This window comes from Amblyomma mixtum, chromosome 2 (assembly GCF_055824585.1).
Source record: "Amblyomma mixtum isolate Tamu chromosome 2, ASM5582458v1, whole genome shotgun sequence".
Classification (NCBI taxonomy): Eukaryota; Metazoa; Arthropoda; class Arachnida; order Ixodida; family Ixodidae; genus Amblyomma; species Amblyomma mixtum.
In genome coordinates, this window is record NC_143013.1 from 137042483 (window position 1) to 137055425 (window position 12943).

At 49.8% G+C, this 12943-nt stretch overlaps 1 protein-coding gene and 1 pseudogene across 1 annotated transcript; both read right to left on the minus strand.

Moving 5' to 3' along the window:
* Nucleotides 1–1863: 1863 nt before the first annotated feature.
* LOC149361041 (uncharacterized) lies at nucleotides 1864–3395 on the minus strand (annotated as a pseudogene).
* A 2702-nt stretch (nucleotides 3396–6097) lies between these two features.
* On the minus strand, nucleotides 6098–10237 carry LOC149361042 (uncharacterized). The gene is made up of 2 exons (XM_089567981.1): nucleotides 9608–10237; nucleotides 6098–9487 (listed from the first exon to the last, which is right to left on the minus strand). The coding sequence occupies exons 1-2, from the start codon at nucleotides 10235–10237 to the stop codon at nucleotides 6098–6100; spliced, it is 4020 nt and encodes a 1339-aa protein (XP_089424107.1).
* Between the last annotated feature and the right edge of the window lie 2706 nt (nucleotides 10238–12943).

Consider the following 12943-nt stretch of genomic DNA (forward strand, 5'->3'; position numbering starts at 1 on the left):
AGTAACACCAAACAAAACATTGCACTTTATGTACTGATTCTTAAAATTCTATGTACAGGATTAAAAATTGAACACAAAATTTCGTACAAAAGTGACACCAAAAATGGCAATACATATCACATGGAAAGAGAAAAAAAAATCAGTTACAAAAATGAGATCAAAAATAGCAATACGTATCACATGGAAAGAGGAAAAAGAAAGCTACAGAAAGGAGATCAAAAATAGAAATGAATATCACATCCAGAGAGAAAAACAATAGGTTACTAACTATCCATTGCTCAATATCATGTGTTCCTGTAGGTGACTCAAAACTAAGATGAAATAAAATTGCTTTGCTGGATGGACAGGGGAAAGGCCTTTGCCCAGCAGTGAGCGTAGTCAGGCATGATGATATGACAAAACATTTATGAAATGCGCAGCGCATAAACAGTGTACATTAAAACTCTGCCAAAAGACCACTGTTATGTATCAATGCCCGCAAACTTAACCTCACTTCGTGAGAGTGTGGCTTCGACTGATATTTGCACCATGGAGCATTGGTCACTGGGCCTGGGACCGTACTTTGTGGGTGTCTGCAGCCGGTGATGATGGAGGGTGCTCTGCAGCCACCATGGCATGGTCACAAAACCAGTGACCAACACTTCCAGACTCTGATGTCAGTCCAAGCCACACGCACTCTTAAGCATTTGTGTCAAGTTTGCATGCGGCGGTGCCCAGACTTTGGCACTTTTAAAGGAAATATAGTTGTGCACAGCCATCGCACCACGATGACATAACTGCTGGCATGACAGACGATGGACTGAGAAGAAAAATGACAGGACAAACATTTTTTTCATTTTCAGTTCACGCACTGTCATGCTCGAAATTGTGTCTTTCTATTCTAAATATAAACAAGTTCAGTTCTGTGCTTAAAAAGATCGCACTAGTTGCACAAAGGAAGTGAGCTAGAATCAAGCCATTTTTGGCATCTAGTATCTTTGGCATCTTTTTGGCGTCTAGTATTGCAGCATCCGTATATGTTTGTACTCTTTTAACCTGAGTTGCTTTGGGACATTAAACCCCATAAACCAAACCAAACCATATTTTTATCACAAGTAAGCATGAGCATGACAAAGGGACCAAACATGCAAACATTTTAACTCTGCAATGCCCAGGAATTAAGAACAAAATTTATGAACTTCAAGGACCCTGTCTCTCGTCATTGAATAAATGTTGAAAAACCTGAGACAGTTATGAAACAAAACATCATTGCAGCATAATAAACTCAAGGTAGTGATTCAAATTTCTGGATAAGGACAATAAAAGACTACGTAAATATGCAGCCTCATGCAGTCATTGAACAACATAAAGGTTTTGGCAAGTTGGTGTGACATGCTGTGGAAGGAATACCATGACACGGAAAGACTTGGACTAAAGAAAGAAAATACCCACGCAAGCGCCAACCAAAGGTAAAATCTTGGATCGTAAGCAAAATCCAACGGCGCATGCTTGACATTCGGTGTTGGCAGCCAAGGAAACGAGAACACACGGATTTAAACATTCAAGAGAAAAAGAGCCCGATGTACTGCTCAATCACATTTCAGTACATCGGGCTCTTTTTCTCTTAAATGTTTAGATCCGTGTGTGCTCGTTGCCTTGGCTGCCAACATCAAATGTCAAGAACATGCCCTTGGATTTTGCTTATGCTCCAAGACTTTACCTCTGATTGGCGCTTGTGTGTGTTTTCTTTCTTTAGTCCATGTCTTTCCCTGCCGCACCATTCCTCTATGATAATGCAGTGAATTAAAAGTAAGATTCAAAATTGTTTCAATACCAGATTAAATCTCTTCCTCAAATTCGGCAATCAGCTGCATAATCCTTGCCTTACACTTGGACGCCACCTTTGTTGGCATCCTGTCTAATCTGAGGACGACAGACAGGACAAAAGCTTCGTTTTCTGTCATTTTTTTTGCAGCTGTTCCAGCAGCTCTTCTTCAAATGGATCAGTTTTTTTCTTTTGTTTTTTGTCTGCGAGTCTCATGTGGTCGTGCTTCAGGCACATGTTTTGGTGCTGCTGTGGTGAGCACTGGCAATGTCAGGGGTGATGTTGTTGGTGCTTGTGATGACGCACCTGCAGGCAGTGCAGCATCCACGAGACTCTCTGTGACTGGTGATGATGGCCTACTTCTCTGCATGCTCAAGAAGATGTCCTCGGCAGCGTCACCATCACCAGCTGAAGACGAAGCGGTGTTCAGGCTGCAAGAAGTTCTGCAAAGTAAAAGTTCACATGAATTGAGAAATACCAGGTCCACATTCGCAAGGCTGACCAATTTTGTTTGTGTACCAACATCATTGACCGCGTTAGTGGCATTTGCTGTGCATGCTGGAAAGTTCCTGGGATAAATAATATTGTAGGCCACAGGGACGGGTTTCTTTCGCAATTTTTATCCCATTAATATTCACAGAATGTTTTTTTGATATAGTCGATGGACAACGACGAAGACAGCGCAGGGCTTGTGCTATATTTTTGTGACTACGCCTACTCCTTGCGTGCGTACGTCTACGTAACATATCTTGGTGGAGGTTTCGGGTTCGAGCCGCCATGCCGACGAGCCGACGAGTTCTCTGCAAAGAAGACTTAACCAATGCGACAAAATGCGCAGAAAAGTGCCTGACTAGCTTGAATCCCGCATTGTACTAAAAAAACACAGCATGCGTTGCCAGTAATAGTAAACATGGCATTTTTATGAGCACACACACCCGCGCGCGCACGCACACACATACATTTATTGACGCGCACTTGAAAAATTCAACATGAGAACCGGATTACGGTCAAGCAAAAAAAAAAAAAAGATTCGCAAGCTAAGTTGCCTGCACCGCATGACAGCCGCGTCGTGTGAGGAAGGAGCACACCGAATCCAATGCAGCGAATAAAATACTACTGTTTCAAGAAAGACAGCAAACATGCGATTAAAAAGCGCAGCCTTTAAGGTGGCCTCAATAAACAACAATAAACGGTGTCGCACAACTCTGACAGTGCACAAAAACTCACTTCCTCGGGCGGCCGCAATCCTTGTAGAAAGCCATGGACTGCGCGAATTCCCATGTTCGCCGGGACACATAGCCGCTGCCGCTCCTCTTGCTTGCCTCAATTGCTTTCCGTTAGCAAGGCAAGGACTACAGACAGTGATCGCGCACCAGAACCGGGGATGTTTCGACACGAGAATGCAGCATTGACGCACCTGTTGAGAGGCTGCGTGCAAGCGGATCTGCTCCCAGGCATTGCTTTTGCGTTCCACGTCGCGGTAATCGATCCTTTTTGTGTCCTAGACACAAGGATGCTGCTGCACGGCGTCCAAAAATCTCTCGACCCCGGAATCGGTGAGGTCCAGTATGGTTTCGTTGGAGGCGGCCATCTTGTGAGCAATGACGAGAGAGGGCGCGCAGTGAGGACGATCTCGGCGCGGCCCGCGCGAAATGCAGCCGGCTGCATTCCGCGCCGGGCACCGTCAGACCGCGCCGGAAGCCGCCGAATACGCTGGCGATCGGGCGCCGCTGGAGCATGGAGGGTCGCGTTTCGCCGACGTGACGCGCGCGCGCGCTACGTCGGTGTACGCATCCGACCACAAATGGCGCTCGCCCGCGCGCCGAGAACTTCGGAGTGTAAACACGCCTTTACGGCCAAAGCTTACTACAGTGCATATGTCCTTCGGCCAAAGACCCAAGCAGAGATGGTGCTGGTTATGTTTCAGTGTTTCGCTTCTAGTAGTTTTGCTTTTAGTGTTGTTGTAAGCGGAAAGTGTTGTTGTAAGCGCAGCCTCGAGTCAAACTATAGCCCAGAATTTGGGCAGAGATATAAAGGCACATTCCTCCAACCGAGAAGAGTTGTTTCAAGTAGGCGATCGTCATACATGCATCGTCATACATGCATACGCCTGTGCCAGGCGCGCCCATTGAAGCGCCAGTAAAATGAGCAACAAAGGCCCCCAGTACTGGTGCTGCCCCTTGCAGCCACGCCGTGCATAAAAGTCACACTAACTGACCGAACCTCGCGAGGCCGTCGGATCACCCCTCTTCTAACACGGTGGGAACATATGGTCTTTAAAATTCAGTGTACTGTCCCTTGGGCAGTATTTGTAGCAGTGCTGGCTCGCACCTGAGGAAAATAAATGCACTCATTCCATTCTCTCAAGACGTCCTTGTCTGAGGTTTACCCGCATGTATTTTTCCGACGTTAGGCTGGTCAGACACAAGTAAAGAAATTGAAAAGTCTCACTATCATCACTTGCAGCTGCCAGGTGTGCTGCGTCACTGTCTGGGTGCTTGGGGATGCCGCGCTTGTTTCGGCAGAGCTGGGGTGGTTCGGTGGAACTGAATTTGAACAGGAACTTGCAGCATTAGTGGTGACGGTGTGGTAAAGAAAACGCTACTGAGTAGAAGAACAACACTGATAATGAAAACTAAATACAGTTGTGTTACTTAACTATCTTTTTGCTGAAAAGACAAATAATGTTTACACATCCCGCTGTCCACATACAAGTGACTGTTAAGACTAGATTTCTCATGTATCAGCAGGCTGTTATGGTACATTTAAGTAACCCAAAATTCTTTCCATATATGGACCAAAAGGGTTAATAGAATACACATATGGTATCATACCAAGACATTTATTTGAACCTGGCCGCATTTCAATTACTGTGAAATGCACAGTGTGCTTGTGTGCAGTTATGGCAGCGCTCAATAAAGATCCCCAGGTGGTGAAATTATTCAGGAGTCCTCCACTAGGGGGCACTTCTCCCTTCCCTCGTGATCCCTTTCAACCAGCCACTGAGCTTCACTACTGACCACAGTACTCGGGTTCGATCTCCATCACGACGGCAGTGTTTTGATGGAGACAAAGTGTGCTGTGCGATGTCAGCATGCGTTAAAGAACTCCATTTGGTCTAAATTCATTCGGAGCCCTCCACTATGGTGTATTTTATAACCTACTCGCTTTAGGACGTAAAACTCCATATTTTACAATTTCTTCACCTTCTTCCCTAATGTGGTTCGAATGTTTACCTAAAGAGTGCCACAGATAATGCTCCTAGTTTCCAAAAACCATATTAATGCGAAAACATTAGATGACGTATCGACGCAGAAACCCAGCATTTCCCGAAAAGTGGAGATACGAAATACTGGGAGCATTAGAAAAACCGCTTTAAGAAAAGATGTTCGAGCGGGAATGGAGCAACCGCCTCTTGTGTCGCGATACGAGCGCTCAAATCTACACCACAGAAGATTTTTGTTTTTCTTTCATGGTATTTATTCTGTTACACACGCACACAAAAAACTATTTACAGAGCACCTAGGTAGGCGCTACGTGGCACGAATATAATAGTAAACATAAGAGAACTAATATGCCGGCAAGGATATACTGCGCATCAGGAGAGGAAACCAAGCAGGTAAAAATTCCAGTTCTTTGTAAATGTCCGTTACCGGCTGGAACATTCGGCTAAAATGAATTCTGGGCGAAACGACAGGTTCCACGTTGCGGTCTTGCATGCGCAGTTTCCAAAGGCTATCAAGTCCGTTGGGAAAGAAGGTGGGTGTCACGAAGTGGGCGCACGCCACCAATGGGCTCCACACTCTCTGTTACCAATTCTAGGGGAGGAGAGACAAACACCTCCACCCAGGTGCCAGATCTTAAGCAGGACCGAGTGGCTAACCGGCGATAGGTCCACGCCTGACCAGCCGCTGACCGGAGGCACGACACAGGAGTCGGGAATGAGAGTGGATAGAATTTAATTAACAAAGAGAACAACACTTTCACCAACTCATCAACAATAGCACAGCATAGACACAGGACAGACGAAATAAACTTTAGCTTTGACACACAGTATCAAATATAACAGGCGAGAGGAAATACAAATACAAGGCACTTTTAAAGGAACGAATTTAGGGTATAGTTCGTAAATGTGGGAGTGGCAGGGGCTTAGCTGTTCGGGTGGTTGAGGTCCGGTCCGAGATAGGCGTCGGGCTGTCGATGTCGGGTCCCCGGAGTCGTTACTCGTTGCCCAGACACTTCGCGACGAGCCGACCACCTCTCGGCTGACACTTCACACACACGCGCGGTTAGCTAGCACACCGCCACATCCAAGATCTCCACCTCGACTGCTGAGTAGGCTCGCTCTCTCTGTAGCAGCTTCCTACTTGCGTAGGCTACGGGGTGCAGCACCCCCTCCTTGCTCTGGAGGAGCACTGCCCCAAGACCCTGGTCGGAGGCATCTGTGCGAAGCACGAAGTCTTTTTGGAAATCAGCCACCTGTAGGATTGGTGGCTCTGCGAGAAGCCGTTTCAGTTCTATGAAAGCGTGTTGCTCCCGGTCCCCCCACTTAACGGTGTTAGGCATTAGCTTCTTAGTCAGGTCCGTCAAGGGAGTCGCCACAGTGGCATAGTTTGGTATGAACTCCCGGTAGTAGCCCGACAGTCCCAAAAACGCTCGAACTTGGCGCTTGGTCGTCGGCCTCGTAGCATCGCGGATCCTGTCCAAAGTGGCCTTCATTGGACCCAGGCTTCCCCGTCCGATGGTGTGTCCGAGGAAAGAAAGTTCCTCGAAACACAGGTGACACTTCTTCGGATGGATCGTCATCCCGGCTGCCCGTATTCGTTCTAGAACAAGGTTGAGTGCCGTCACGTGGTCCTCCCAGCTTTCTGTCGCTACCAAAATGTCGTCATAATAGTGGTAGACATTGTCAATTCCTTCCAGCACTCTCCTCATTAGTTTTGCGAATACTGCCGGTGCCGTTTTGATGCCAAATGGCATGTTCTTGAACTGGTAATGTCCACTTGGTGTTGAAAAGGCGGTCTTTTCTTTTGACTCCTCTTCAAGAGGCACTTGCCAATATCCCTTCGACAAGTCCATTTTAGAAAAGTACTTTCTTGCCCCAACTTCGGCGATTAGGCAGTCCGCTCGAGGAATAGGTTCCGCGTCGGCTACCAGCACATTACATAGTCGCCGGAAATCCACACAAAACCGGTAGCCACCGTCCGGTTTCTTAACCAAAACGACCGGGGCGTTGTGCGGGGACCGCGATTTTTCAATCACTCCCATCTGTATCATGCTGGACACCTCCTTCTCGATTGCTTGCTGGACGGCATGAGGTAGTGGATATTGCTTCACATAGATGGGCTTATTCGCCGTCGTCGGCAAAGAGCATTCAGCCCATGTCGTGAAGCCTGGCCTCTCCGTGAAGACATCCCGATAGGTTAACGCAAGACGTCGCAGTTCCTTCACCTGTTGCGGGGTCAGTTGGTCCGACACGGCGACGTCTTGGGGCCCCACCTTTTCATCCAATGGCCACATAAGCTCGTAGCACTCCTCGTCCGCAGCCACCATGGCGACGGTCTGCACTGAGTGTTTTGGTCGCGTCTCGCGGGCATTGTACTTCTTTAACATGTTGATATGAAATGTCTTGGTAGTGCCTTCGACGTCGACAACGTAATCCACTCCGCTTTTCTTTCCAACGACCGGGTAAGGTCCCTTCCATCTCATGGTTAGTTTGTTGTGCTCAGTGGGCAATAGCAGAAGCACTTGGTCTCCTTCATGCAGCTGCCGCAGTTTGGCCCGACTGTCGTAGTATGCCTTGTAACGTTCTCCTGCTTGGCTCAGTGCTTCGTGAGCGATTTGGCACGTCGTCTCTAACCTTTCTTTAAGGTCGATGACATACTCGTAAGCTGTCTTCACCTCTTCCTCAATCTTACTGCCCGTCCACAGCTCTCGTAAGATGGCGAGCGGCCCTCGGACATTCCGCCCATAAAGCAGCTCAAATGGTGAGAAACCCGTGCTCTCCTGCGCCACCTCCCGGTAAGCAAATAGCAAAGGTTCGATGAATCTGTCCCAGTCCTTGGGCTGTTCAGCATACATCCGGCGCAGCATCTGCTTCAAGGTGCCATTCATTTTCTCCATCAGACCATTCGCCATGGGGTGGTAGGGAGTCGTCGTTTTCAGCCGCAGTGATAAAAGGCGCCCAACCTCCGCCATTAACTCGGAAGTAAAGTTGGACCCTCGATCGCTGAGCATCTCTTCCGGAACGCCAACCCGTGCAAATATATGTAGAAGTGCCTCGGCAACCCGCTCTGTCTCAATACTTGGTAGGGCTACTGCCTCTGGAAATCGGGTAGCGTAATCTACCAGCGTCAGAATGTAGCGGCTGCCTCGGCGTGTGGTAGGCTTGAGGGGTCCTACTATATCGACAGCGACTTTGCTGAAGTGGGTGTCAACGAGAGGTACCCGCTCCAAGGGAACCTTCCGCACTGTGCCGCGCGCCACGGTTTTCTGGCATATGTCGCACGATGCGACAAACCTGCCCACGTCCCCATGTAATCCGGGCCAAAAGAAGTCTGCGAGGATGCGATCCGTTGTTTTCTTCCGACCGAGGTGCCCTGCCATCAGCCCCCCATGTGCCAACTGGAGAACCTTCTCGCGGTGCTTCTGGGGCACTACTAGCTGGGTCGTCTTCGCTCCGGTGTTCGGAACGTACTCTCGGTATAGCAGGCCATCATGAAGACAGAATTTGAACGAACCGCCTCCCTTGCACTTTGTCCTCTTTCGCCGCTCGCCCGCCTCGAAGCAAACCAGGAGACTGCTGTCGTCTCGTTGGCCTTGCCTCATTTGGTCGGGGCTGACGTCAGGGAGAGTAGTTGGCACCCGTAGCTTACGGAATCCCTCTTTGGATTGTCGGGCCGCCTGCTGGCGGGTCGTGACCGCCGCCGTGGGCATGGTAACTTGGTCGGGGCCCTTGTCGCATAGATCATGACGCTGACCTGGAGGAGCCTCTGCCCTTTCCGAGTCCTCGGGTTTCCACTCGATATCTGGTGCTTCTGGGCATCGTACTCCTTCAATGTTTCCGAGAACCAGGTCGAAAAGGGGCTCCTCCATGCAACCCGCTATAACTTCCCCCTTGTAGTATGGGGTGTCGATCTGAATGCGGGCCTCGGGCAGTAGCTTAGCGGAGCGGTCTACCAAATAGACGACCCGGTGGTCGCCGGTCATTTCTTCTTCCTTCACAAAGTTGCGGTTGACGATCACCATGTTGCAACCTGTATCCCTCAGCACTCGACCCTTCCTTCCACTGATCAGGCCTTCTACGACCGGCAAGTCGGGCGTCCTTGCCAACGCAGTCATATTCACGACCGGGACGCGCTGTCCATCCTTCAATTCTAGATAGCCATCCTGGATACATGCAGACATGTTCCTGGAGCTGGATGGCGTCTGATTCTTTTGCACTGGGGGGCCACGGTTCGCCCTGCACTGGGCCGCAATGTGCCCCGGTCGCGAACAGATGTAGCACCGTGCAAGAACCCCCGGGCCTCGCGGCTGTTCGGCCATCTTGCCTGCGAACAGACTCTCCTTCTTGGAGTCTCTTCGGCCGAAGTTGACGGTCCCTCGTGCCATCACGTATTCATCTGCTCGCTGAACCAATTCTTTGAGGTCCGTGGTCCGCTTTTCTCTTAGAAAACTGTGCGCCTGCAATGGTCACGTTTATAACAACTGTTCGGCTAAAATTAGCCCCTTCACTCCCTCGTATGAGTTCTCTGCTTTCGACAGTTCTATCCATCTTCCCCAGTAGTTCCCCAGTCGAGATACAAACTGCGAGGGAGTCTCGTGGTCATTAGGCGTTTCGTTCCTAAACTTCTGACGGAATCCCTCTTCTGTCAACCGAAATCTGAGCAGGAGCGCATGCTTGACTTTAACATAGTCGCTCGAGTCAGAAGCTGGCATTCGGCCAAACACATTCAGGGCCTCTCCCGTGAGGCAAGTGCTCAGCGCAGTGGCCCACTCCTCCCGTGGCCACTGCTGGGCTTCCACCACCCTCTCAAACCGCGTCAGATACGCGTCCAGGTCATCACCTTTTTCGTTAAATGGAGGCATCAACTTGTGTGGCCGAACTCTGAGTACTCGGGTTGCCATCGTCGACGAGCTCGGTTCGCTGACCGAACTGCCGCTAATATTGGCGCTTGCCCTTAATTGAAGGAGTGCCATCTCTTTCTCAATTTCCCGGAGCTTTCGCTCAGAGCGCTCTTTCTCCCGCGCATCTCGCTCCTTCTCCCGCTCATCGCGCTCCTTCTCCCGAGCATCTCGCTCATTCTCCCGCTGGTCTTCCAGCTTACGCCGCTCGCGTTCCGCTGCTCTCTCTTCCCTCAGGAACTCGTGAAGCTCTGCTCCCTCCAAACCCAACTCCTTACCGAGTGCGACTAAACGTTCGGCTTCTGCCATCGTGTCTCACACCGGCAATCAAAATCAGAATGCGCTTATACGGCTGTGTCGTTGTCTCGCGGTCAGAGCCAGTCGGGGTTAGCACAGGGTCCTGTCGCGGACGCCAGTTTGTCACGAAGTGGGTGCACGCCACCAATGGGCTCCACACTCTCTGTTACCAATTCTAGGGGAGGAGAGACAAACACCTCCACCCAGGTGCCAGATCTTAAGCAGGACCGAGTGGCTAACCGGCGATAGGTCCACGCCTGACCAGCCGCTGACCGTAGGCCCGACACAGGAGTCGGGAATGAGAGTGGATAGAATTTAATTAACAAAGAGAACAACACTTTCACCAACTCATCAACAATAGCACAGCATAGACACAGGACAGACGAAACAAACTTTAGCTTTGACACACAGTATCAAATATAACAGGCGAGAACGAAGGTCTCGCAATCGTTTGGGCAATCAAGCGATTTAATTTTTTTTTGTATGGGCGAAAGTTCACCCTCTAAACCGATCACCAACCACTCAAGTACATCCGTGAGGCGCAGTTCATGAACTCGCGACTGCTTCGTTGGGCTCTCTTGCTGCAAGAGTATGAAGTCACGGTCGAGAATATACATGGAAAAATTAATGTTGGTGCTGATTACCTCAGCCGGGTTTCAGAGCCCAGCGCTCGCCAACAAGTACATGCTGATCTTTAACGATCAAGATGCTTTCGCTTTAATTTGTGTACGGAGTCTGTTCTTCCATGTGTGTCTACATAATACTTGTGCGTGCCTGTATTCCGCAGTATTATCTCTGTGTGTTTATGCTTGTATTTCTCAGTATTATCTCAGTGTGTCTGTGCTATGATTACAGTCGAATGTTCACGTGTCGCATACGGCGAAGCATGCGCGACTTCTGTTTTTGGAGTGTGGAATGTTATCAGCAATAACATTCTTGACGCGGGGGTGGTGAAACAGAATTCGCGCCAGTTGCGATTTTCCCCAGCGGCGGTTCAGCCCGGCGGCGGGGACTCCGTCCTAAGCATCCCCACGCGCACCCCCCCCCCCCCTCCTTACGCACACACTTCTCGCTGTCTGGTCTCCGACGGTGAGAAAGCAGTTGTCTGGCCAGTGACCTCCGGTACGCGGAATTCCGGCTCGGGCGTCTGCGGTGCCAGCCGGGGCTCGGCGCGGGACGTTTCGGCGCGATAGTTTACGTTTCGTCGCCGCCTCTGATTCGTCGGTCCCGGGCCCCGGGCTGTCCGGGGAGGGTGAGGGAGAGAGGGGGACACTACGGGGGGACTGTGGAATGTGGCGGAGAGCAGTCGAGGTGGAGATCTTGGATGTGGCGGTGTGCTAGCTAACCGCGCGTGTGTGTGAAGTGTCAGCCGAGAGGTGGTCGGCTCGTCGCGAAGTGTCTGGGTAACGAGTAACGACTCCGGGGACCCGACATCGACAGCCCGACGCCTATCTCGGACCGGACCTCAACCACCCGAACAGCTAAGCCCCTGCCACTCCCACATTTACGAACTATACCCTAAATTTGTTCCTTTAAAAGTGCCTTGTATTTGTATTTCCTCTCGCCTGTTATATTTGATACTGTGTGTCAAAGCTAAAGTTTGTTCCGTCTGTCCTGTGTCTACGCTGTGCTATTGTTGATGAGTTGGTGAAAGTGTTGTTCTCTTTGTTAATTAAATTCTATCCACTCTCATTCCCGACTCCTGTGTCGTGCCTCCGGTCAGCGGCTGGTCAGGCGTGGACCTATCGCCGGTTAGCCACTCGGTCCTGCTTAAGATCTGGCACCTGGGTGGAGGTGTTTGTCTCTCCTCCCCTAGAATTGGTAACAGAGAGTGTGGAGCCCATTGGTGGCGTGCTCCCCACTTCGTGACAGTGGGCCACGCACACTCTAAGAATTTAGGAGAAAATCTTTCTGTACGTCTTCTGCAACACATCCCAGAACTAAATCGCGTCTTTGCAGTCTATAAAACAATGTTCAATTGTTTCATGCACATTTCACAAGCGGTAGCTTACAGAACACGCAAAATGTTTTTTATATCGGGCCACGTGTTGACAGGTAGAGTTTCGGTGTGTAATTTACAGAAATATGTTTTGGTGCAAGCAGACATTGGCATTTTACGCACTACGCACTCACTTTAAAACATTATGACCCATGAGCCCAAAGTAGACAGAACGATACAGGGGGGGGGGGGGGGGGGTAGGAAGAACATTGTTATCAAATCCCTGTACAGATTTTTGCGGGAAACAGAATATAAGTACTCATTTGAAAACCGAACTTGCAAAAAATTCAGGGAGGCATAAATTTCCTGCATAAAGCCTAGTAAACAGGGCCGCGTTCAGTAAAATTGGAAGAAACTGCTAAGTTCGGAAGTAGATTCGTGAGGTTAACCTGCAAGAATGCTCTGATAATCGGATGGGAACAGTCACGAAACAAGAAGAAACGGGCAGCCAACTGTCTCACATACAAATGCTCCAGGCCCAGTACTCCTGCACAAACAGGCCTGAAAAGGTTATCACGCCGCATGGGCACGAACTTGGAAGACCAAATAAACGTCGCAAATATACGATGGAAACTCTGTATGTGATGCCTGGCGCAGTGAAGGACCTGGAGTACATAATAGATTCTTGTTGCCGGACTGGTGTTGCAAGCCTGTGCTCCACCGAAAATTGAAAGCCGATGCTGGACAAACTTCTCAGCATAACGTTCAACGGCCGGAAC